At 38.8% G+C, this 27918-nt stretch overlaps 2 protein-coding genes across 3 annotated transcripts in view; one reads left to right on the forward strand and one right to left on the reverse strand.

Annotated features, from left to right (window-relative positions):
- Nucleotides 1-12330, forward strand: part of trim8a (tripartite motif containing 8a) — a 34211-nt gene extending 21881 nt beyond the window's left edge. For both annotated transcript variants that reach the window (XM_062058118.1, XM_062058117.1), the window contains exons 3-7: nt 7961-8056; nt 8906-9139; nt 10979-11010; nt 11118-11233; nt 11301-12330. In XM_062058118.1, the coding sequence (XP_061914102.1) occupies nt 7961-8056; nt 8906-9139; nt 10979-11010; nt 11118-11233; nt 11301-11842 (1020 nt within the window). In that variant the 3' untranslated portion in view covers nt 11843-12330. The remainder of the gene's footprint in view (nt 1-7960; nt 8057-8905; nt 9140-10978; nt 11011-11117; nt 11234-11300) is intronic.
- zdhhc16a (zinc finger DHHC-type palmitoyltransferase 16a) overlaps nt 1-27918 on the reverse strand; it is a 97057-nt gene that overhangs the window by 66047 nt on the left and 3092 nt on the right. Inside the window, exon 2 of the mRNA XM_062058120.1 lies at nt 26641-26721. The gene's annotated coding sequence lies outside the window, so the exon portion shown is untranslated. The remainder of the gene's footprint in view (nt 1-26640; nt 26722-27918) is intronic.

The raw sequence follows: 27918 nt of genomic DNA on the forward strand, positions 1-27918 counted from the left end.
TAACTACGCCGACATAATTTTCCCCCTTCTACGGCTGCTTACCGTAGAAAAAGAAGCGCTTCTTTTTCTACGGGGGAAAATGAAGTTGGCGGCCGCTTACCGTAGCTACGGGGGAAAATGAAGTCGACGGCCGCTTAGTAGTTGCGAGACCTAAACTTTATGTAAAGACCTAAAAATGGCTCCTATTAAGAGACACGCTTACGACGCAGAGTTTAAACTCAAGGCGATCAGTCACGCAGTAGAACACGGGAATAGAGCAGCAGCGAGAGAATTTCACATTAACGAATCAATGGTGCGGAAGTGGAGGAAGCAACATGATGACCTGCGCCAAGTAAAGAAGACTAAACAGAGTTTCTGAGGGAACAAAGCGAGATGGCTACAGTTGGAGGACAAACTCGAACAGTGGGTTGTTGAACAGAGAGCAGCAAGTAGAAGTGTCAGTACAATCACTGTTGGTTTTGTTGACATTCCCTTTAGCGCAGCTCCATCTAATGGATGCATAACGTAACCCCAGCCTCTAATGTAGCGTATATTCTATGCGCCTTATAATGCGTTGCGCCTTATACAGTATATGACCAAAGTTTTAAAATAGGCCATTCATTATAGTGCGGAAAATACGGTAATTAGTAATTGTGAAAAATATAGACATTTAAAAATATACTGGGATAGGCTCCAGCACCCTCGCGACCCCGAAAGGGACACGCAGTAAATAATGGATGTTCTGTTAAAGGCCTACTGAAATGAATTTTTTTATTTAAACGGGGATAGCAGATCTATTCTATGTGTCATACTTGATCATTTCGCGATATTGCCATATTTTTGCTGAAAGGATTTAGTATAGAACGACGACGATAAAGATCGCAACTTTTGGTATCTGATAAAAAAAAAGGCTTGCCCCTACCGGAAGTAGCGTGACGTAGTCAATTGAACATATACGCAAAGTTCCCTATTGTTCACAATGATGGCCGCATGAAGTGAGAGAGATTCGGACCGAGAAAGCGACGATTTCCCCATTAATTTGAGCGAGGATGAAGAAAGATTTATGGATGAGTAAAGTGCAAGTGAAGGACTAGTGGGGAGTGGAAGCGATTCAGATAGGGAAGATGCTGTGAGAGCCGGGGGTGACCTGATATTCAGCTGGAAATGACTAAAACAGTAAATAAACACAAGACATATATATACTCTATTAGCCACAACACAACCAGGCTTATATTTAATATGCCACAAATTAATCCCACATAAAAACACCTAGGTGTTTGTTATGCTAGCTACTAGCTCGAGCTAGTTATAGCTCGAGCGGGTAATATGGACGGGATCCCGTATATATAACGAGCCAATACAATTCAAACACCTGCACAACACACACACTCACCCAAAGAACCGTTCACCTAACCCAAGGTTCATAAAGCTTATATATTTAACCAAAGTTATGTACATGACACGCACGTACGGGCAAGCAATCAAATGTTTGGAAGCGCGCGGGTGGGACCTGATATTCAGCTGGGAATGACTAAAACAGTAAATAAACACAAGACATATATATACTCTATTAGCCACAACACAACCAGGCTTATATTTAATATGCCACAAATTAATCCCGCATAACAAACACCTAGGTGTTTGTTATGCTAGCTCCTAGCTACTAGCTCGAGCTAGTTATAGCAAGCGATCAAATGTTTGGAAGCGTACTCACGGTATCACGTCTGCGTCTGTTAACGAAGTCAAAGTCCTCCTGGTAAGAGTCTCTGTTGTCAGAGTTCTTCGATTTTGACTGCATCTTTCGGGAATGTAAACAATGAAACACCGACTGTGTTGTGTTGCTGACTTCCCTCGCAAAATACTCCGCTTCGCACCGACTTTCTTCTTTGCTTGCTCAGCTTCTTTCTCCATAATGCAATGAACAAATTGCAACAGATTCACCAACACAGATGTCCAGAATACATCCAGAATGAGATGAAAACAGCTATTTCGTATTGGCTTCAATGTGGAAGCCATACCTGTGTTCTACTGGCTACGTCACGCGCATACGTCATCCTCAGAGGCGTTTTGAACCGGAAGTTCCCCGGGAAATTTAAAATTGCACTTTATAAATTAACCCGGCCGTATTGGCATGTGTTGCAATGTTAAGATTTCATCATTGATATATAAACTATCAGACTGCGTGGTCGGTAGTAGTGGGTTTCAGTAGGCCTTTAAACCACTAATGGCAACACAAGCGAGCCGATGGTGTGGTTATATTTTTTGGTTTTAAAAATATAACTGCAAACAACCCCTTTAAATGAATACTTATTTTGTACTGAATGAAATGAGATTGTGCAGGTTGTTACTCTAATGTTGAGTGCATATTGTCTATCACTTACTTCTTCTCTAGTCTTGTTTGTCCAATTGCAATTTATTTCAAATAATGAAGCACATGGTGGAAAGCACTCGCCATCACTAGGATGAGTTGCAATGTTCTAGTGGATTCTAGTGGCCGCCGCTTGTTGTAGGTAGCTGAAGTGGCCGGTTGCTGTGATACCGCAAAGTAGTTGTGCTTAAAACCGTTCGCTGGAGACCAAAGGAATGTCCTGGTTCTCTTGTCATTTTTGCTCCCAACTTTCTCTCTCTCGATTACGGTTTACAAGTCTCACTTTACTGTCATTCAGCACTATTCCACTCGGGCCCTGGGGGTCCGCACACAGACATGACAGTGGTTGCCGCTGCCGCAGAGGCTAACGCAAACAACAACGGTAGCGGGATGCATGTGGCGAGAGGAGAAAGCAAGAGAGGGGCTAGTGAGAGTGTCTCCTCCCCCACATGCACATTAGATAATCCAGCAGGCTTTGTTGCCTTGAGCGCAGGCTTCCTCTTAGTTGGTGCACAAGTGGCTTTTCCATGCACAACCAAGCTCATTAAAGGACGCCCGTGCCCTCCAATGCTCTCTGTCATCAATCAGACTGAGGCTGTACATTGATTTCCATCTGCAGCACTAAATGGTGGAGGATTCTATTTAGTTCTTGGACCCCCTGTGGGACTCTGTACTCCACACAGGAAGTGGGACGGCTCCCAACAGTGGACAGCTGGGGTCAGGTGGATTTGTGCAGTTGTCAGTGTTCTCACAGTGAATGTTAGCTGTTGTGCCTGCCAGCACTTGCTTCCTCCGTCCACTCTGGATTTTGGAGTAGTTTGCGATGTGACTCACAGGCTTACACCAAACAGCTTGTCGAGTTCACATCAGTTTGGTTTAGTGTTGTCCCGGTACCAAAATGTATTTCAATACTTTTCGGTACTTTTCTAAATAAAGGGGACCACAAAAATGGCATTATTGGCTTTATTTTAACAAAAAATCTTAGCGTACAATAAACATATGATTCTTATTGCAAGTTTGTCCTTAAATAAAATAGTGAACATACGAGAAAACTTGTCTTTTAGGAGTAAGTAAGCAAACAAAGGCTCCTAATTTAGTCTGCTGACATATGCGGTAACATATTGTGTCATTTTCCATTCTATTATTTTGTCAACATTATTAACTAAAGGCCTTAGTGGCCACATGCGTGGACAGCACCTTTTAGCTCTTATTTCCAAAGTTGTGTACACTACTGAATTGGGGTCTTATGGCCGCTTATGTGGACACTTATACTGCCATCTGGTGGTGTCAGAAGAGTATAACATACAATGGAATTTGGGAAAAAAAGTGTAAAAATAAGAATTAGCGTGTCACTAAACATGAAGTACACATTTGTGTACTTATGGACTAAGTACATCATATCAAAAGATGATTCTTAGTTTTTATTCTAATTAGGGTCCAATAAGCCCAAATAGCAAAGAGAAATAAAAAAAAAAAGCATGTAAAAAAACAGCTTGGGCCTTAAGAGGTTAAAGACAAGTGGTAGAAAATTGATTATTAAGCTACTTTTTCATTTACTGTTAATATGTGGTTATTTTCTATTTTAACATGTTCTATCTACACTTCTGTTAAAATGTAATAATCACTCATTCTTCTGTTGTTAGATACTTTACATTAGTTTTGGATGATACCACAAATTTAGGTATCAATCCGATACCAAGTAGTAACAGGATCATACATTGGTCATATTCAAAGTCTTCATGTGTCCAGGCACATATTTCCTGAGTTTATATATATCATATAAATAAAAAAAAAACGAAAATACATTTTGTGATGCTAAAAAATAATGATGTAATCATAGTAGTATCGACAAGATACACTCCTGTACTTGGTATCATTACAGTGGATGTTAGGTGTAGATGCACCCATTGCATTTGTTTACATTCAGGAACGGCGTCATTAGCGGTGATGCCGGTGAGCGACGATGTGTAGTGAAACATTTTTAGCTATTCCTCGTCCTGCAGGGATGATACTTGTAAGAAACGTACTTTATTTGTCGCCATGGAGGCGAGGATTATTGATTTAGAAGTAGCTAAAACACTGCAGACTGCAGATGGACTTTAGCTAGCTAGCCATGTCTTAAAGCACCTCTTCCTGAGGGCGTTTCAGTGTTATAACTTCACCTTTATCTTTAGTTTTTAAGCCAAAATGCGTCCAATCTCCCTTTTCTGTCCACACACTGTGTCTGTTTGTAAGTACTCCATGATTGTGCACTGCGGAACATGCTCGTAAAAACCAACAAGGACACGACGTGCCGACGAGGGGGGACGGGGGGGGTACTTTTTAGAGGTGGTATAGTACCGAATATGATTCATTAGTATCGCGGTACTATACCAATACCGGTATACAGTACAACCCTAGTTTGGTTCCATTGGCAGAACTACAGTACCGCATTTTGGAACCTCAATTAAAGGGTCATCCAGCAGATGACTACATGTTGAAAAAAAACTTGCCCTCATTTTTCTTTAAAAAGATTTTAGATTTAATACAGAGTAGTGAAATTAATAAATATATGTATACAGTAAATTCACTTTTTCATTTAGTCCTAGGACTTTTTTTAAGTTTGTCTGTCTGAGGGAGCAAGATCCTACACACCAAGTTGCCAAGGAAGCGGGATAGTGAACACAACTGACACCTATTTTATTTGAATGTCTTATGAGATCTACCTCGCAACAAAGCAATGTCACCATGAAAAAGAATCACAGCAACGCTAGCACGCAAACATGTTAGTTAGTCTTCCCTCAATGATTGCAGGAGTAACATCACAATAGTAGCAATACAGGCTTTTTATTGCCAAGATACCTGTGGCGAGGGGTGGGGGGCGTGATTAGGTGCTTGGTCACCATGATGCCATCGTATAATTTGCTATGAAAATATTTTATTTAAAAAGTCTCAAAAAATGTATACATACTTTTAAAAACAAATCTGTTTTATTATTAAATAGTATTAACTAGGGCTGCAACAACTAATCGATTAAATAGATTATAAAAATAGTTGCCGATTAATTTAGTCATCGATTCGTTGGATCTATGCTATGCGCATACACAGAGGCAATTTTTTATTTTTTTTAAAAAAATATTTTTTTTTAATAAACCTTTATTTATAAACTGCCACATGTACAAACAGCTGAGAAGCTATAATCAAAAAAAGTATGGTGCCAGTATGCTGTTTTTCCCCCCAATAAAATACTGGAAAGGATATAAATGTAGTTTGTCTCTTTTATCCGATTATTAATCGATTAATCGAATTAATAATCGACAGATTAATCGATTATCAAATTAATTGTTAGTTGCAGCCCTAGTATTAACATATACTTTTATTTTTTAACATTTTGCTATATTTTCAATTGTTGCTGCTTATTGTACAATGTACTTTGTTGAGAATTTTTCAAGATTTTTTTTGATCAAAAATGACTAGCAGCAAATCTAGCATCTTTTCTGGTGTTATTATACAATGTACTCAGGTTCAGAGACTCTACTTCTGTTCTTCGATGTCCATGACGAAAAGCGAGCATGACATCACACTTGCTTGGCTCAAGTTGGAATTTCTCCTCTTAATATTTGCACTTTTTGTAGAGCGCTGTCTGCGGGTATATCCGGAATACATAAAAGTTATGTCCACATTGCAGACATGCTGACTACGCTGCAGACAATCGAGGGCGTCCTTTTTTACTTGATCACAACATCCGGTTTCAGCAACGCTGTTTTCTGTGAACAAAGTCTTTTTTTTTTGGTGGGAACATTTTCGGTGCATCACGAGTCAATAGTGCGCAAATAATATGCTCAACATATGCATTCATACTGTAACGGCCTGCTGGTGGTAATGTTTTATCCTCGTGTGGTTTTGAGAACGAGGAAGTGTTGTTGTGTGATCGAGGAAGCACAGAGACAAAAGTGTGTGGAATTGGCCAATTGTTATCATAAGATTGGCCAAAAAAGTTAAAAATAGCATCAGACTTTGTGTGACTTATGTTTTATAGCCTACAGAATAAGTCACACAAAGTCTGACGCTATTTTTTTTACTTTTTTGGTTACTTTAATTTCTTTTCAAGTAAAAAACCCTTATTTTCAAGGTGTGGCGGCAAGGATTTTGCTGTGGCGGAGCAGCACATTTACTTACATTAAGGGAAACCCTGCAGTAGCATGTAGCAAATAGCTCCGACCGAGCAATTCTTCTATCTTTTTTACATTGCATGCATGATCCAACCTATCTGCAAAAGTATGCGTTGTTTGACCACTTAAGGACGTAAAGTATTGCTAGGGTGAGGAGATTTGATGAAAGCTGGAGAATCAAGATGTCTTGGTTGCTCGCAACCTACTCCAGATATCAGTCCTAGAACATGTCTGACACCCAGAATGGACTGCATTTTTTCAAGACATATACCGTATTTTTCGGACTATAAGTCGCACCGGCCGAAAATGCATAATTAAGAAGGAAAAAAACATATATAAGTCGCACTGGAGTATAAATCGCATTTTTTGGGGGAAATTTATTTGTTAAAACCCAACACCAAGAATAGACATTTGAAAGGCAATTTAAAATAAATAAAGAATAGTGAACAACAGGCTGAATAAGTGTACGTTATATGACTCATAAATAACCAACTGAGAACGTGCCTGGTATGTTAACGTAACATATTATGGTACGAGTCATTCAAATAACTATAACATATAGAACATGCTATACGTTTACCAAACAATCTGTCACTCCTAATCGCTAAATCCCATGAAATCTTATACGTCTAGTCTCTAACGTGAATGAGCTAAATAATATTATTTGATATTTTACGGTAATGTGTTAATAATTTCACACATAAGTCGCTCCTGAGTATAAGTCGCACCCCCGGCCAAACTATGAAAAAAAAATGCGACTTATAGTCCGAAAAATACGGTATACCATTTTTCCCATCTACTCTATAGTGACGTCAATGGGATTGTGAAGGAAGTTATTCTGGTGTTGTGAGGCATTCTACTGCATAATTTTCACCCAGTAACACTTTTCCGTTTTGACGTGATTTGTTATTGATCTAACAACTTGTAGATTAGTCTCTTCTTTCAACCGGCAAAAAAAACAAAACACAAACATTCCTGTGTGGTCAGGGACTTAAATGGGTACGCCAATCTTAATGTACTCAATGATACACAATGGCACTTTAAAAGACCATTGTGAATCGTGAAGTGGGAAGGGGAACACTATTCTTTAGTTAAAAAAGGTGTATTTATTAGTTTATTTATGTTATTTTATTTTCGGCTTTGAAAGTGGAATTGGAGGTAACTAAAGAGCATCAGAAATATAGTGGTGTGTTTTCCAGCTTTACACATTGCTGATGGTTCATTGCTCAAGAAAGAATCTAGGATTTAGTACAACAGCATTGGAATAGGTAGTAAACGAAACATAGTGGATGAAATGACCTGTACATCTCACAAAAACACAATATACCATTTCTGGGTTGATTGTTCTAAACCAGGAAATGGTGAACAGAACAGAACTGTGGCATTTATGACTTTAGTTGGACTTGTGTCCTGTTTGGTCTTTGTCCACCTCATTCATTTCCTGTTTGTCATCTCTCTACAGGCCGTGCTAATGAGGCAGCAAGACAGACTGGAGGGTCGTGTTCAGAACATCGATGAGCACATTACAAAGCTGGAATCTGACAAGGCGCTGATGAAGGTACACTACATTGCATACTGCGTAGGGTCCTCTGCAGGCACAATAGTCAACATCCTCAGAAATGGACGTTGACAATACTGTGGGATTGTATTTGTCCTAATAGTAAGGCATTTGCTCATGTCGGAAATTTGACAGTGGCGTTGCCTCTAAAGTGATAACAATCAAATGTCAGACATTAAAAACAATGTGACAATGCTGCACTGCAAAAACTGAAATCTAAGTAAGATTAAATATCTCAAATAAGGGTTATATTTGCTTATTTTCTGTCTGATAAGATAATTATTCTCACTAAGCAGATTTTATGTTAGTGTTTTACTTGTTTTAAGGGTTTTGGTCCTAAATGATCTCAGTAAGATATTACAGCTTGTTGCTGAGATTTCATGACCTATATTGAGTAAAACATGCTTGAAACTAGAATATCAACTGATGCAAAGCTGTGTCATCAACACTTACAAGTATAAAACTACTTTTTTAAAGTAATAATTTTTTACTTGAAGCATGAAAAAAAAAAATCATGATGCCAAGATAATGGAAATTTAAGAATATTTTCCAACATATTGAGCAAAAAGGTCAAATTTTTTTTCTACCAAGAAAAGTGCACTTGTTAATAGTGAGAATATACTTATTTTAAGGTATTTTGGGTTAATTGAGGTTAGCTAATTTTACTTGTTTTGGAAAGTCTTGACAAGCCGAATTTTCTTGTTCTATTGGCAGATAATTTTGCTTAGTTCAAATAAAAGACCCCTAATTTTTGTATTTTTTTTTCTTGTTTTTGAACACTGACTTTTTGCAGTGTGTGTCCACTACTTACATTGTTATTGCCATAATCAACCTCTCTACTTGCCACAGGATGCAGTGGTAGACCTAAAGGAGCGAGTCCGAGACCAGTACCAAAGGATGCACGCCTTGCTCGAAGCCAAACAGTGTGAAACTATGCAGATGCTGGAGAGAGCCTGCAGCTCCTACGCAAGGAAACACTCCCAGCAAGTTTTGCAGCTCAACGAGAGGCGGCAACAAGCGGAAAAACTCCTGAGCTCGGTGCAAGCCTTTTTTCAAAGAGCAGACAACATCAACTTCATGAAGGTGCTACACCTCTTTCACCCTAATTGTCAACGGGTACTGCATCAGTGAGAAACTATTAACGGATAACCTTATTTAATTGTATTCAAGTCGAGGCCAAGAATGAGCATGTTGGTGTGCTTTTTGTCAAAAAGGAAGAGGTCTGAAAAAAGACCTAAGGAATGTTGTTTTGGCTCTGACTGTCCTATTTGATGTTACTCATTGAAACAGCGCATTCAGACATGATCTCATTTACGTATTTACTTCAAACGCTAACATGATTCAACAAATGACGGTGTCAGGTGATTGCAGCAATACATTCCACTCAGGCTAGAATGAACCTGACGTCTTATACAATTATTTGTAATTTAATGAACTCAATCCCGTTTCTACTGCATTGTATTCATTCTAAATCTATTTGCAAGACGCGATGCCATCTTGCAGTATTCTGTGTCTTATCACCTATCTGAAATTATAGTAGGGTTGTACGGTATATCGATATTAGTATAGTACCACGATACTAATGAATCATATTTGGTACTATACCGTCTTTAAAAAATTACCGGTCCACGTCGTCTTGTCGTGTCATTGCTGGTTTTTGAGCACAGGAGCATGTTCGGCAGCGCACAATCACGGAGTACTTATAAACAGACAATGTGTGTAGAAAGAAAAGGGAGAACGGACGCATTTTGGCTTAAAAACTAAAGATAAAAGTAAAGTTATAACACTGAAACACCCTCAGGAAGAGGTGCTTTAAGACATGGCTAGCTAGCTAGCCGCTAAAGTCCATCGGTAGTCGGCAGTGTTTTAGCTACTTCTAAATCACTAATCCTCGCCTCCATGGCGACAAATAAAGTACGTTTCTTACAAGTATCATCCCTGCAGGACGAGGAATAGCTAAACATGCTTCACTACACACCGTAGCTCACCGGTGTCAAAATGTAAACAAACAGCATTGGTGGATCTACACCTAACACCCACTGTAATGATACCAAGCACAAGAGTGTATCTAGTCGATACTACTATGATTACGTCAATATTTTATGTCATAACATCTTCTTTCGTATTTTTTAAAATTTATATTATGTTTATAAACTCAGGAAATATATCCCTAGACACATGAGGACTTTGAATATGACCAATGTATGATCCTGTAACGACTTGGTATCGGATTGATACCCAAATTTGTGGTATCATCCAAAACTAATGTAAAGTATCAAACAACAGAAGAATAAGTGATTATTACATTTTAACAGAAGTGTAGATAGAACATGTTAAAAGAGAAAGTAAGCCGATATTAACAGTAAATGAACAAGTAGATGAATAATTCATTTTCTATTTAATAATGTTGACAAAATAATAGAATGATCAATGACACAATATGTTACTGCATATGTCAGCAGACTAAATTAGGATCCTTTGTTTGCTTACTTACTACTAAAAGACAAGTTGTCTAGTATGTTCACCATTTTATTTAAGGACAACCTTGCAATAATAAACATGTTTAATGTACACTAAGATTTTTTGTTAAAATAAAGCCAATAATGCAATTTTTTGTGGTCCCCTTTATTTTGAAAAGTATCGAAACAATTTTAGTACCAGTACCAAAATATTGGTATCAGGACAACACTAAATTATAGTAACTATAATACTCTGCTACAGTTACTTTTTTGACTTTTTTTGCTTGGCAGGGATTTACTTTGTCTCATGCAATTGCTATCATTTGCATACACAGAACAACACATTATAATTATGGAAAACCTTCAAGAGCGAATTTAAAATGATTTTAAAATATTGACTGTTGCACAGTTCGCAAAATGCCAAACTAGCCTTGAATTAACCTTTGTTTCTTTTCTTTGCCAGAACACAAAGCCTTACCAACTACTAATGGACAGGTAAGTGTTTTCTGCATTTTTGCTTTCAACCACATTTTTTCGAGATAAAGATAATCTGGTGCATTTGTTTTAATTCATTTACATGAAGTGTGAATTTGTGATTGTAGGTCCAATTCTCAGTTGAGCAGTGCCATGCCTCCACTCTCAGTGGGCCAAATCAACTCTCATCATTTATTCTCAGGCCTCTCAACACAGGAGAAGAATTTGCGCAAAATACTGGAAGGTAGGGCAGATTTGAGAGTTTGTAGCCATTTGTGTCGAACTCAATCTGGCTTCTTTCATATTGTCAGATCCTGTCAATGAGGCATCCATCCTTGAGATAGTCCCCACGCACTTCAGCACTGTTGGTGCCCGTTCAGGACTCAACAAGAGGAAATATGGCATGGCTTTCCTAGAGAACAGCACGGAAAACTCCACTTCCCAGCATCCACCGCCTCTGATCTACAGCAGCAAAAAGCCTCTTTTGGCTGACCACGGCCAGCATACCTCAAACATGTTCCCTTCTGAAGGCCAAGGCCACAGTCGCTTCATGGACGCTTCGGCCCAACACCCGGGGAGCGTTTTCCCGCCACACCTCCGGGGCGGGGGCACGTCCCAACAGGCCGTGTATGAGGGGAGAAAAGTCCTGATGTGTACTCTGAACAACTGCTGCTGCTCCAGGCCTGCAGCTGCTCGAGCCCACTACCCAACACACGACTCCTTTGCCCCCATCGCCTCTCAGGAGTTTGGCACCCTCCCTGCCAGCCAGCCCCTGCAGCATTTACCCATGAGGCCCCCTGACTATTATGGGCTGTATAGCCAGTCTTCAACCAAGCATTACGGGACCAAGTGACGACCTCACCGTCAACACCAGCTTTATTGACATTTCATCTTTTCTTCATTTTGGATTCCAAATACACTCAGTGCACTAGTTATTAAAAACAAGAGCTCTTATATAAAATCATGTATTGCAAAACTACTTAATGACGTCGCCTGCACATATATATGTCCTATTCCCATGGCAATTTACCTGGAAATAATCATGCAGATAATATACTGTAGTCTTAACTCAATGGAATCCATCCACTGTATGTTAAAGAAAATACATTGGAAAAAAACCACAAGGACTAAAGAGACATCAGTGCCTAAAAAGACTCGACGCTCTTATTTTGACTTATTTCCTGTTTGCTGCTGAAAGCATGCAAGGAAGCTCGTGTGCACTCCAAAGTCCACGTGGCTTGAAACAAACACTGGACCACACATGCTTGTCAATATTTTACTACATTTGTAAAGGTTTTAATAAACCACAAAAACAGTGGGAATATGAAATAAACTATTGATTTCATTCCATACAGTGTTTTCTAACATGAGTGAAAAGAGTCCTATTATGCAAATCTAACTTTTCCTTGATTGATTGATTGATTGAGACTTTTATAAGTAGATTGCACAGTACAGTACATATTCTGTACAATTGACCACTAAATGGTAACACCCGAATAAGTTTTTCAACTTGTTTAAGTCGGGGTCCACGTAAATCAATTCATGGTACAAATATATACTATCAGCATAATACAGTCATCCCACAAGTTAATCATCAGAGTACATACATTGAATTTAGGGATGTCCGATAATGGCTTTTTGCCGATATCCGATATTCTGATATTGTCCAACTCTTAATTACCGATACCGATATCAACCGATACCGCTATATATACAGTCGTGAAATTAACACATTATTATGCCTAATTTGGACAACCAGGTATGGTGAAGATAAGGTCCTTTTTTTAAAAATTTATAAAATAAAATAAGATAAATAAATTAAAAACATTTTCTTGAATAAAAAAGAAATTAAAACAGTTACATAGAAACTAGTAATTAAAGAAAATGAGTAAAATTAACTGTTAAAAGTTAGTACTATTAGTGGACCAGCAGCACGCACAATCATGTGTGCTTACGGACTGTATCCCTTGCAGACTGTATTGATATATATTGATATATATTGTAGGAACCAGAATATTAATAACAGAAAGAAACAACCCTTTTGTGTGAATGAGTGTAAATGGGGGAGGGAGGTTTTTTGGGTTGGTGTACTAATTGTAAGTGTATCTTGTGTTTATGTTGATTTAATAAAAAAAAAAAAAACGATACCGATAATAAAAAAACGATACCGATAATTTCCGATATTACATTTTAAAGCATTTATTGGCCGATAATATCGGCAGGCCGATATTATCGGACATCTCTAATTGAATTATTTACATTATTTACAATCCGGGGGGTGGGATGTGGAGGGGGTTGGGGCGGGGGGGGGGTTAGGTTTGGTTGATATCAGCACTTCAGTCATCAACAATAATATCATCTGAGAAATGGACATTGAAACAGTGTAAGTCTGACTTCGTAGGATATGTACAACGAGCAGTGAACATAGTGAGTTCAGAAAGCACAACAACAAGTATATGCATTTCATTATTTACATTTGATTAATTACAATCCGGGGAGGGTGGATGTGGAGGGGGGAGGGTGTTAGTCCAGGGTTGTAGTTGACTGGAGGTGTTCTTTTAGTGCGGTTTTGAAGGAGGATAGAGATGCACTTTCTTTTACACCTGTTGGGAGTGCATTCCATATTGATGTGGCATAGAAGGAGAATGAGTTAAGACCTTTACCATCCTAGCTGATGGTACCTGGTTTTCTCGAAAATGTTAAATCAAACCATGGAGGCATGGCAAATATATCTATAAAACTATCTTGCCTTCTTATAAACTTGATCCAAATGAGCCGTTTGGAATTTGAGATTTTAGTGACGGTTTTTTTGCCAAGTAACGTCAACAAATATCTCCGTATATGGTAGAGTTTTACCTGTAGAGCAGGGGTGTCAAACGTACGGCCCGAAGAGGTTTGTTTATCCGGCCCGCGGGATGAGTTTGCTAAGTATAAAAATGAGCTGAGTTTTTTTAATGAAATAAACTGCTGTTCTAAATGTGTCCACTAGATGTCGCAATAGCAATTATTTGTATCTTTGTAGATTATGCTACATATGTAAAAAAAAAAAAAAACACGTTAGTGCTCCAGTCGAGGAAAATGAGCAAACTACATAAATAACATCCTGTAATTTGATTTTGATATTATTTTTTTATCTTGATAGATTGAAACTTAACACCAATGAGTTGACTGATGAACATTATCACATAATTTAATCAGAAAATATAAATAACGACAAATAATGATAATATACTATTAACCGCAACATGTAAGTGTAACAACATTATGATTTGTACATTTTCAGAATGTGCTTGTTCTATTTTTAAACAAAGGAAACAATCTGAAGTTGTCTTTATTTTTAAGTTATCGTGCCGTGATTTTACCAGTCCGGCCCACTTGGGAGTAGATTTTTCTCCATGTGGCCCCCCCATCTAAAATGAGTTTGACACCCCTGGCTTACAGGTTACAAAACCTCCTTTTGGTTGCTGACGTATGACACATACATGCACCAAGTAAGCATAGATTGAAAATGAACACCAATGAAACTGATGAACATCGTCACATCATTTATTCAGAAAGTATAAATAACTACAAATAAAGATAGAATACTATTAACTGCAAAATGTAAGTGTAAAAAAACCCAACAACATTATGATTTGTACATTTTCAGAATGTGCTTGTTCTATTTTCAAACAAATAAAACAATCTGAAGTTGTCTTCATTTTTAAGTTATCGTGCCGTGATTTTACCAGTCTGGCCCACTCGGGAGTTTTCTCCATGTGGCCCCCGATATAAAATTAGTTCGACACCCCTGCTGTAGAGCAAGCCCGCCTTTTTTATCAGTTGTTTAAAGTTGTAGTTAATACGTTGAATATGGATATGGAAGCGCTAAAAACTACAACATGGAGGAAGACGAGAAGCAGTCAAGGGAGGCTTGGTCTGGAGGAGGGTTTCGCCACGTAAATAAGCGCATTCTGAAGAGACGGTCAGAAAGCGGCTTGAAGATGGTGTGTAAAACTAAATCTATGCAACATTTTGACCAAAGCACCACTATTACATGTTATGTAGACTACAAGGAAGTGTATTAAATGTACCAAAAAGTTAAGTATCCCACAGGAGGGAGAACAACCTTTACATTTCAGTTAGCACTCTTTTTACAGTATATATTCTGGAGGCACAAAACGAAATATGGAAATGAAACTTTGATACACTTAAAGGGGAACTGCACTCTTTTTTTTTGGAATTTTGCGGATCTTTCACAATCCTTACGTGAGACAAGAACACATGTCTTTTTCAGGAAGCTAAAATAAAAACAAACGCTTGCAAGATGCTATAATTGCAGCGAATGGGAATCACCTAAGTTGCTTTAAAAGCCCTCTAAAACCTCCCATCAAAGTTTTATAAACATGCTGTAAGAATGAATATGATGTAGTAACAGACACGTTCATAACAATATGTACTAATATTTACCGTATTTTGGTCATTTTAAGCAATACCGGAGCTTCTTTTTTACGGGATAGGACTCCTTCATGCAGGTTATGGAACGTAAATGAAGTATTGTTGGCGGTTTTTGGATGCATTTTTAGAGTGATTTAAAGGCAGAATGGATTGCTCCCATTAGCTGCGTTGCGAGCCACCTAGAACGAGCAAATTATTACAAATTAGAACGCAAAAAAAAAAATACATGTTCTCATTTCTCATTAGGATTGTAAACGATAGTCAAAATTCCAAAAAGTGCAGTTCCCCTTTAAGAGTAGTCCGTGTATAGCTTGCGGTATAGATCTACAATTCACTGAAAATGACTTAAGACAGTCATTATTGCTTTAACAGGTGCAAACACAAGTCAGTATCAAAATGCAGCATGGTGGTGTTAGCGTCATTGCCTGAGGCCGCATGAGTGCTGCCGGCACATGCGTTCCAACATGTACAGAGACATTGTGAAGCAGAGCAGGAGCCATTCCCTTGGGAACCTGGACTGCACGTTTTTCAAACTAAAGAGACTAGTGTTGTCCCGATACCAATATTTTGGTACTGGTACCAAAATAATTTTGATACTTTTGGGTACTTTTTTAAATAAAGGGGACCACAAAAAATTGCATTATTGGCTTTGTTTTAACAAAAAATCTTACGGTACATTAAACATATGTTTCTTATTGCGAGTTTGTCCTTAAATAAAATAGTGAATATACAAGACAACTTGTCTTTTAGTATTAAGTAAGCAAATAAAGGCTCCTAATTTCACTGCTGACGTATGCAGTAACATATTATGTAATTTATCATTCTATTATTTTGTCACAATTATTAAGGACAATCGGTAGAAAATGGATTATTAATCTACTTGTTAATTTACTGTTAATATCTGCTTACTTTCTCTTAACATGTTCTATCTACACTTTTGTTGAAATGTAATAATCACTTATTCTTCTGCTTTTTGATACTTTACATTAGTTTTGGATGATACCACAAATTTGGGCATCAATCCGATACCAAGTAGTCACAGGATCATACATTGGTCATATTCAAAGTCCTCATGTGTCCAGGGACATATTTCCTGAGTTTATAAACATAATATAAATTAAAAACAACGAAAGAGGATTTTGTGATGCCAAAAAATATCGACGTAATCATAGTATCGACTAGATACGCTACTGTACTTGGTATCATTACAGTAGATGTCAGGTGTAGAGCCACTCATGGCATTTGTTTACATTTTGACGCCGGTGAGCTACGGTGTGTAGTGAAGCATGTTTAGCTATTCCTCGTCCTGCAGGGATGATACTTGTAAGAAACTTACTTTATTTGTCGCCATGGAGACAAGGATTAGTGATTTAGAAGTAGCTAAAACACTGCAGACTGCGGATGGACTTTAGTCTTAAAGCACCTCTTCCTGATGGCATTTCAGTGTTATAACTTCACCTTCATCGTTAGTTTTTAAGCCAAAATGCGTCCGTTCTCCCTTTTCTGTCTACACACGGTGTCTGCTTGTAAGTACTCTGTGATTGTGCGCTGCCGAACATGCTCCTCTGCTCGTAAACCAGCAATGTCATGACGTGACGACGACGGGTGCGCGGAAGGTGGCGGACCGATACCTTTCGGAGGCGGTGTAGTACCGAATATTAATTATTAGTATCGCGGTACTATATTAATACCGGTATACCGTACAACCTTAAAAGAGATTAAACACACATTCAGAAGACAAGCGCTTTGCTGATGAATCTAAAGGTGAAGTGGGAGGAAGATGCTACATAACGGATATCACTGTTTATTACATGGATATCACAATAAATAGACAATTTGGATATATTGAATTCAAGTGTGCCGTGAGATATTGTCTGGTGTGCTGTGGGAAATTATGCAACTTCACCTAATTGGTCCACAAAACAATTTTTGCAAATAAATTATTAGAATAATGTGCCGTTGTGTAGTGCCTGTGCTGTGTAGAGCTTGGCAGGGTAACCATGTATTACTCCATATCAGTAGGTGGCAGCAGGTAGTTCATTGCGTCAAGGATGGTTTGTGGTGATCCCAACATGCAGAGCACAGCGGGAGACAGCGTGCAGGTAAAAATGAACCAAAGGCAAGTCTCGCTAGGAAAAGGCACTGAAGCATAGGGATGGCTGTGCAAAACAAAAGTCAAACTGAACTAGCTACAAAATACCGTATTTTTAGACTATAAGTTGCAGTTTTTTTTCATAGTTTGGCCGGGGGTGCGACTTATACTCAGGAGCGACTTATGTGTGAAATTATTAACACATTACCGTAAAATATCAAATAATATTATTTAGCTCATTCAGGTAAGAGACTAGACGTATAAGATTTCATGTGATTTAGCGATTAGGAGTGACAGATTGTTTGGTAAACGTATAGCATGTTCTATATGTTATAGTTATTTGAATGACTCTTACCATAATATGTTACGTTAACATACCAGGCACGTTCTCAGTTGGTTATTTATGCGTCATATAACGTACACTTATTCCGCCTGTTGTTCACTATTCTTTATTTATTTTAAATTGCCTTTCAAATATCCATTCTTGGTGTTGGGTTTTATCAAATAAATTTCCCCCAAAAATGCGACTTATACTCCGGTCCGACTTATATATGTTTTTTTCCTTCTTTATTATGCATTTTCGGCCGGTGCGACTTATACTCCGGAGCGACTTATACTCCGAAAAATACGGTAAACAAAAACAGAATGCTGGACGACAGCAAAAACTTACAGTGTGTGGAGCAGAGACGGCGTCCACAAAGTACATGCGTACATGACATGACAATCAACAATGTCCCCACAAAGAAGGATAGAGTACGCACAACTTAAATAGCCTTGATTGCGAAAACAAATCAGGTGCGGGCAATAGCACTCAAAGGAAGGCGTGAAGCTGCTACAGGAGAACACCAACAAAACAGGAAGGGTCACCAAAATAACAGCGCAAGACAGACACTAAAGCCCGACACACAGGAAACAACAACCAACTCAAAACAAGGCAACCTGGTGGTGTTTCATTTTTTAACTTTTTCTGCTGGTGGTGTGCCTCCTTATTTTTTTGGTGAAAAAAAATGTGCCTTGGCTCAAAAAAGGTTGAAAAACACCGGTTTAGGCTACATTACAAACCCTGCCCAGAAACGCATAAAAACACAAACTCCAATTCTAGCCCCTTCTCTTTGACTCCCATGTCAACGTCTGCTTTCTGGCAATTCCATCCCTCTTTGTCTCATTATTGGAGCTGCTTGTCAAGTTACGTCGGCGAGTGGGAATAACCGATGAGACGTACAGACCCCGCAAACCCAACCCTCCACTGTCTCTCCCGGGGTATCATTTGCCAGCACTCATTGCTGGAAGAGGAGGAGGGGCAGAACGACGGCTGATCTCGGCGTAGACTTTTTAATGAGAGCCGCGATCGTACACTTATCTACTTATCTGTCACTCACACGCCTTTCATCACGGCCCCGGCATACAGTGATGGGGGCGGGGGTGGAGGACAGCATAAGGGGAGGAGAAAAGGAGCGATGAGAGCAGGAGACGCCCATCACTTATTTATGGCTTCTAAAATGTTCTTTTTCACCCTTTAATCCGCTTCACTCCAGCCCCTTATTCAAATTCAAGTAAAGTGGATATGAAGATTTTCTGATTGGAACATGCACCCCCCTCCTGGCCCTGAATATATATAAGATGTAGAGGAGTAGGCGGAGCTGATTTAGTTACAGTGTGACATCAATCTGACACTTATTGTGTACGTGTATGAGTCAGCCTATTAGCATTCCTCCTGTGTACCGTTCCTCCTGTGTGTGTTATTAATAAAACATACAGTGGATATTCATAGAGAGGCCATACTATTATATCTTACAGTACGATTATGCTATGACGAGGGCCACTACAATAAAACACGACCGCGTTTTATTTTTGTAAATGGCCATTGTACAGTAGTGTCCTACGTAGGGATGTCCGATAATGGCTTTTTGCCGATATCCGATATTCCAATATTGTCCAACTCTTTAAAGGCCTACTGAAATGATTTTTTTTTTTTTAAACGGGAATAGCAGATCCATTCTATGTGTCATACTTGATCATTTCGCGATATTGCCATATTTTTGCTGAAAGGATTTAGTAGAGAAATCGACGATAAAGTTCGCAAGTTTTGCTCGCTGATAAAAAAAAAAGCCTTGCCTGTAACGGAAGTAGCGTGACGTCACAGGAGGTAATATTCCTCACAATTCCCCGTTGTTTACAATGGAGCGAGAGAGATTCGGAGCGACAAAGCGACGATTACCCCATTAATTTGAGCGAGGATGAAAGATTCGTAGATGAGGAACGTTAGAGTGAAGGACTAGAGAGGCACTGATGGACGTATCTTTTTTCACTCTGACCGTAACTTAGGTACAAGCTGGCTCATTGGATTCCACACTCTTTCCTTTTTCTATTGTGGATCACGGATTTGTATTTTAAACCACCTCGGATACTATATCCTCTTGAAAATGAGAGTCGAGAATGCGAAATGGACATTTAAAGTGACTTTTATCTCCACAACAATACATCGGTGACACACTTAGCTACTGAGCTAACGTGATAGCATCGTTCTCAAATGAAGATAGAAACAAAAGAAATAAACCCCTGACTGGAAGGCTAGACAGAAGATCAACAATACTATTAAACCATGTACATGTAACTATACGGTTAAAAATTCTCAGCCTGGTAAGGCTTAACAATGCTGTTGCTAACGACGCTAAGGCTAATTTAGCAACTTAGCAACCGGACCTCACAGAACTATGATAAAACATTAGCGCTCCACCTACGCCCGCCAGCCCTCATCTTCCCATCAACAGCCGTGCTCACCTGCGTTCCAGCGATCGACGGCGCGACTAAGGACTTCATCCGTGGGTTTGGCGGCAAGCATCGGCTAGGCGTAGTAAGTAGTCCTTGTTGTGTTGCTGTAAGTATTGTACATAGCCGCTAATACACCGATCGATCCCACCTACAACGTTCTTCTTTGCAGCCTCCATTGTTCATTAAACAAATTTCAAAAGATTCACCAACACAGATGTCCAGAATACTGTGGAATTTTGTCGAAGAAAACAAGAGGTTTCTGTATCGGGTCGATGGGGTCCGACCACTTCCGTGGATTTTGTGACGTCACGCGCATAAATCATATCCAAAGGAGTTTTTCAACCGGAAGTGTGGCGGGAATTTTAAAATTGCACTTTATAAGTTAACCCGGCTGTATTGGCATGTGTTTAAATGTTAAGATTTCATCATTGATATATAAACTATCAGACTGCGTGGTCGGTAGTAGTGGGTTTCAGTAGGCCTTTAATTACTGATACCGATATCAACCGATACCGATATATACAGTCGTGGGTTTAACACATTATTATGCCTAATTTGGACAACCAGGTATGGTGAAGATAAGGTCCATTCTTAAAAATAATAATAAAATAAAATAAGATGAATAAATTAAAAACATTTTCTTGAATAAAAAATAAAGTAAAACAATATAAAAACAGTTACATGGAAACTAGTAATTAATGAAAATGAGTAAAATTAACTGTTAAAGGTTAGTACTATTAGTGGACCAGCAGCACGCACAATCATGTGTGCTTACGGACTGTATCCCTTGCAGACGGTATTGATATATATTGATATATAATGTAGGAACCAGAATATTAATAACAGAAAGAAACAACCCTTTTGTGTGAATGAGTGTAAATGGGGGAGGGAGGTTTTTTGGGTTGGTGCACTAATTGTAAGTGTATCTTGTGTTTTTTATGTTGATTTAATAAAAAAAAAAAAAAAAAAACGATACCGATAATAAACAAACGATACCAATAATTTCCTATATTACATTTTAAAGCATTTATCGGACATCTCTAGTCCCAAGTCTAAAAATTATTATTACTTTAATATAAGTGCCCTGAGATCGGTACGTCGTGAGTTCAAACCCCGGCCGAGTCATACCAAAGACTATAAAAATGGGACCCATTACCTCCCTGCTTGGCCCTCAGCATCAAGGTTTGGAATTGGGGGTTAAATCACCAAAAATGATTCCCGGGCGCGGCCACCGCTGCTGCTCACTGCTCCCCTCACCTCCCAGGGCGTGATCAAGGGTGATGGGTCAAATACAGAGAATAATTTCGCCACACCGAGTGTGTGTCTGACAATCATTGGTACTTTAACTTCAACCTGTTAAGGCCTGAGTGTCCACATAAGTGGACAGCACCTTTTAGCTCTTGTTTCCAAAATTGTGTACACTACTGAATTGGGGTCTTATGGCCCTTATGTGGACACTTATACTGCCATCTGGTGGTGTCAGAAGAGTATAACATACAATGGGATTTAGAAGAAAAAGTGTAAAAATAAGAATTAGCATGTCACTAAACATGAAGTACACGTTTGTTACTTATGGACTAAGTACATCATATAAAAAGATGATTCTTAGTTTTTATTCTAATTAGGGTCCAGTAAGCCCAAATAGCAAAGAGAAATAAAAAAAAGCATGTAAACAAACAGCTTGGGCCTAAAGAGTTTAAATAATCAAGACAAACAGAAGAACTATCATTAAAATATGAAATAAAAATACACCACTAAAAGTTGCAGATACATGAGTTAAAGTTAAAAGTTAAAGTACCACTGATAGTCACACACACACTAGGTGTGGTGAAATTACTCTCTGCATTTGACTCATCCCCTAGTTCCACCCCGTGGGAGGTGAGGGAAGCAGTGAGCAGCAGCCGTGGCCGCGCTCGGGAATCATTTTGGTGATTTAACCCCCAATTCCAACCGTTGATGCTGAGTGCCAACCAGGGAGGTAATGGGTCCCATTTTTATAGTCTGGTATGACTCGGCCGGGGTTTGAACTCACTACCTACCGATCTCAGGACGGACACCCTAACCATACGGCCACTGAGCAGGCTAAAGTGTACCAAATCTCAAAATTACAACAGAAGAACTATTAAATACGAACTAAAAATACACAATTAAGGTTAATAACAATTTTAAGTTGCAGATACACTACCGTTCAAAAGTTTGGGGTCACCCAAACAATTTTGTGGAATAGCCTTCATTTCTAAGAACAAGAATAGACTGTCGAGTTTCAGATGAAAGTTCTCTTTTTCTGGCCATTTTGAGCGTTTAATTGACCCCACAAATGTGATGCTCCAGAAACTCAATCTGCTCAAAGGAAGGTCAGTTTTGTAGCTTCTGTAACGAGCTAAACTGTTTTCAGATGTGTGAACATGATTGCACAAGGGTTTTCTAATCATCAATTAGCCTTCTGAGCCAATGAGCAAACACATTGTACCATTAGAACACTGGAGTGATAGTTGCTGGAAATGGGCCTCTGTACACCTATGTAGATATTGCACCAAAAACCAGACATTTGCAGCTAGAATAGTCATTTACCACATTAGCAATGTATAGAGTGTATTTCTTTAAAGTTAAGACTAGTTTAAAGTTATCTTCATTGAAAAGTACAGTGCTTTTCCTTCAAAAATAAGGACATTTCAATGGGACCCCAAACTTCACATCGTGTACAACATATAAACAAATATTACAGAAGAACTATCATTATTATATAAACTAAAAAATACACAGTTACGATAAACAACAAAAAGTCGCAGATAAAGTTGTGTCCCAAATCAAAAAAAAATATGACAGAAAGATTATCATTAAATATGAACAAAAACAATTACACAATTTAAAGGGGAACTGCACTATTTTGGAATTTTTCCTATCATTCACAATCACTACATAAGACAAGAACAGATGTTTTTCTTTTTTTTAATGCATTCAAAGTCGTAAAATACAGTAAGTACGAGGTGGTTAAAAATGATAGTGCACTAGTCCGCCCATAAAAAAACCAGAAGAAAAAAAAACATCCAAAAAGCGCCAACAATACTCAAGGCCATTAAATAAATAAATCGGCAAACAGTATTGCTATTATAAGTGCTAAAATGTAGACAAACTATTTTTAGCAGCGCCGTGATGACAGATACTGTATCTAATTAGCTTATGCTGCTATATTGACATACTGAGCCGGTGAGCTGCTGGGTCGCCACTGATCTAGTGAAAGTTATTTCTAGATTATAAATAATGCCTCTCACCTGGAGAGGACAAATTTGTGGCCATAAACCGAGAAGTTGGTCAACTCTGACGTTCAACTTCGATCCTTCGTGAAGATTATGGTGAATTCTTCAAACGTGAAGATATGAACATCCCATCAGTCGGCATCGTAATGAGAGCAGACATTGTGCAGTAAGTGATCGTAATATTATGTTGGTAGTACGGGTTGTATTAACAAAGTACCGCGGTACTAATGAATTAAAAACGGCACTATACTGCTTTTCAAAAATATCGGTACTTTATTATTTTTTCCATCGACATGATATGCGCTGTGAAGACAATGCTAGCATACAACCCTCGACTCATGTTAGTCAACACACACGCTGTCACACAGCAATTGCAAGTGGAAACTGTGGAGAAAAAAAGAGTGAGAATGGGCGCATTTTGGCTTTATACCTATTGATAAAAGTGGAGCTATAAACACTAAATCGCTGCTGTAAAACATAGCTAGCGGCTAACGTCTCTCTGTAGTGTTTTAGCTACTCCTTAATCACTAACCATCGCCTGCTTGGCGACAAATGAACTACGTTTCTTACAAGTATCATCCCTGCACACACCGTAGGTCACTAAACTAATACAACAATTAAAAGTTGCAGATACCATCGTCATACATCTATAATTATTTTGTGTGGCTATTTTTTTCAAATACAATTACTGATGCACATTCAACATTTAGTTCAGAAATAGTATTAAAAAAAATATTATAAAATAATACAAACGCTTAATATAGAAAAATACACACTGATGTATAGCTTGACCATTGCTTTGGTATGTTTTTTATTCTTGAGTATCACCAGTGGATCATCCATCCATCCATTTTCTACCGCTTGTCCCTTTCGGGGTGACGGGGGGTGCTGGAGCTTATCTTGGATGGATGGATGGAATATCACCAGTGGATCACACCAATGGTCGCCAAGGCTTGCATTGCTGTTCAACCAATTGAAGAGAATTGATCCTCTCATCCGCCACTTTGATGGGTGACTTTGACAATTTTAATTGCATTGTTAATGTCGCTTGTAGATGTGCTATAGGGCAGTGGTCCCCAACCACCGGGCCGCGGCCCGGTACCGGTCCGTGGATCGATTGGTGCCGGGCCGCACAAGAAATAAAAAAAAATAAAAAAAATTTAAAAATTAAAAAAAAAGTTTTATTTTTTATTAAATCAACATAAAAAACACAAGATACACTTACAATTAGTACACCAACCCAAAAAAACTCCCTCCCCCATTTACACTCATTCACACTCATTCGCACAAAAGGGTTGTTTCTTTCTGTTATTAATATTCTGGTTCCTACATTATATATTAATATAGATCAATACAGTCTGCAGGGATACAGTCCATAAGCACGCATGATTGTATTATTTTATGACAAAAAAAAAAACAACAAAAAAAATAAAAATAAAATAATAATCCCCTCCCCCCCCGGTCCATGGGACAATTTTTCAAGCGTTGACCGGTCCGCAGTTACAAAGGGTGATGAAATAAAAAGCCATTAAATAAATAAATCAGCCAATACATTATTAAAAATTCATAAAAACTTGTTTTTAAAAATCGATTAAAGAAATATAATGTACAGGCCAAAAAAATTTCCACACACCTTCTCATTCAATGCGTTTTCTTTATTTTCATGACTATTCACATTGTAGATTGTCAATGAAGGCATCACAACTATGAATAAACACATGTGGAGTTATGTACTTAACAAGAAAAGGTAAAATAACTGAAAACTTGTTTTATATTCTAGTTTCTTCAAAATAGCCACCCTTTGCTCTGATTACTGCTTTGCACACTCTTGGCATTCTCTCGATGAGCTTCAAGAGGAGAGGTACTCACCTGAAAGGGTTTTCACTTCACAGGTGTCATAGTTGTGATGCCTTCAGTGACAATCTACAATGTAAATAGTCATGAAAATAAAGACAATGCATTGAAATGAGAAGTCGTGTCCAAACTTTTGGCCTGCACTGTTAATGCCATTAAATAATTTATAAGACAACAATTAGATACATTTAATTTATCCAACTTTGGCAGAAAAAAGCCTTAAAGTTTTCTCGTCGAAATAGTAACTGAATAAATAAATGGCTTATTTATTTTTACATAAAAGAACACATTCACAATTCTCCTTATTACATAGAAGGGAGACACATGTGGGTTTTTGTTGCATTGCATGTTTAGTACCACATGATTTTCTCTTCCCACAGTAATTAGCTGGAGGGCAGGAGTCGAACCTCCCAGCATGCATGTGCGTATGTGTGTGTGTGTGTGTGTGTGTTTGGGTTGGGCCGCCTTGCCTGGGCTTAGTGCGAGTCAAATCCTGTTGTGGGTATGAATGTGTGCTCAGGTGTCACTGTGCAATCAGCTAGCCCTCACGTGTATGTGTGTGTGGGTGTTTGTGTGAGTCTGTGTGTGTGTGTGTGTGTGTGTGTGTGTGTGTGTGTGTGTGCACTCTAAGGTTATGTATACAGTAAAGGGTGATGCACTTGACAGCTGTGTTGTGTAGTGGCAGGTGTGTTGGGGCTCTGTGTGAATGAGCACAACACACCCCTGCCTGAAGTTGTGTGTGTGTGTGTGTGTGTGTGTGTGTGTGTGTGTGTGTGTGTGTGTGTGTGTGTGTGTGTGTGTGTGTGTGTGCGTGCACTCTAAGGTTATGTATACAGTAAAGGGTGATGCACTTGACAGCTGTGTTGTGTAGTGGCAGGTGTGTTGGGGCTCTGTGTGAATGAGCACAACACACCCCTGCCTGAAGCTATGTGTGTGTGCGAGTGCATGTGTGCGTGCGTGCACATAGGGTCAGCCGTTACTATGAAAAAGTGTCAGCTGTTGTGCAGCTGCTGTTTGTGAGATTTAGCCCGTGGCATCTTCAAACATGTATGTTAGTACCAATCATATCTTGTACGGCAGCAAAAAAAATATATCGCACGTAAGATAGGCAAAAGTATTTGGTCAGCCACATGCTCACTGCACATACAGGAAGTGAGAATGACGAACATATGGATTTTGGGGAGTATGTGCAGGAATTTCTGTTTATTCAACCAGAAGAACATTGGTGGGGTCACTGACCTGAGAGAGGCTTGTCAACTCTGCTTTAGCGGACTTGAGGTCAGGGTTTCACACCAAACTCATCCAAGCAAAGTCCTTCCCCTAAAGGAGGTAATGGCTGTTAATGTAAACACGCACATCTCAAATAAATCCAAAGCTTTTAATTACAGGCGGAGGTGGCTAGTAGTAACATGCTACATTTACTTAAAGGGGTAATATTATGTTTTTTTCCTACATCTAAAACATTGTGGTCTACAGAACATGTAATGGTTCTTCTTTGGTCAAAATGGTGCTTACATTTTGCTTCATTGACCATCTTCAAACTGCTTTTTGACTGTCTCTTCAGGATTCGGCCGTTTTGCAGGCGCTCCAGGCCGAGCCCACCCCGTCAGCCGTTTTGCACTTTTTAGCGCTTCCATATGGAGTATACTGACAGATATAATTTAGAACTATATGGTAGTTGTATTTATAACTATACACTACTAAAAATGTACAAACCCCAAAAACCAGTGAAGTTGGCACGTTGGGTAAATGGTAAATAAAAACAGAATACAATGATTTGCAAATCCTTTTCAACCTAAATTCAATTGACTAGACAGCAAACACAATATATTTAACGTTCCAACTGGTAAACTTTGTTATTTTTTGCAAATATTAGCTCATTTGGAATGTGATGCCTGCAACATGTTTCAAAAAAGCTGGCACATCATTGCAGGGCACAACATTCACACTCACATTCACACACTAGGACCAATGTAGAGTTGCCAATCAGCCTATCCCCAGGTGCATGTCTTTGGAGGTGGGAGGAAGCCGGAGTACCCGGAGGGAACCCACGCAGTCACTGGGAGAACATGCCAACTCCACACAGAAAGATCCCGAGCCCAGGATCGAACCCAGGACTTTCGTATTGTGAGGCACACGTACAGTCATGGTCAAAAGTTTACATACACTTGTGAAGGACATAATGTCATGGCTGTCTTGAGTTTCCAATCATTTCTACAACTCTTATTTTTCTATATTTTTGTTTCATCTGACATCACATGGTCAAAGATAAGACCTTCTGGAGGCAAGTTCTGTGGTCAGATGAAACAAAAATTGAGCTGTTTGGCCACAATACCCAGCAATATGTTTGGAGGAGAAACGGTGAGGCCTTTAATCCCAGGAACACCAAGCCTACCGTCGAGCATTATGGTGGTCGTATTATGCTCTGGGCCTGTTTTGCTGCCAATGGAACTGGTGCTTTAAATGGGACAATGAAAAAGGAGGATTACCTCCAAATTCTTCAGGACAACCTAAAAT

Source organism: Entelurus aequoreus, linkage group LG09 (assembly GCF_033978785.1).
Source record: "Entelurus aequoreus isolate RoL-2023_Sb linkage group LG09, RoL_Eaeq_v1.1, whole genome shotgun sequence".
Lineage (NCBI taxonomy): Eukaryota > Metazoa > Chordata > Actinopteri > Syngnathiformes > Syngnathidae > Entelurus > Entelurus aequoreus.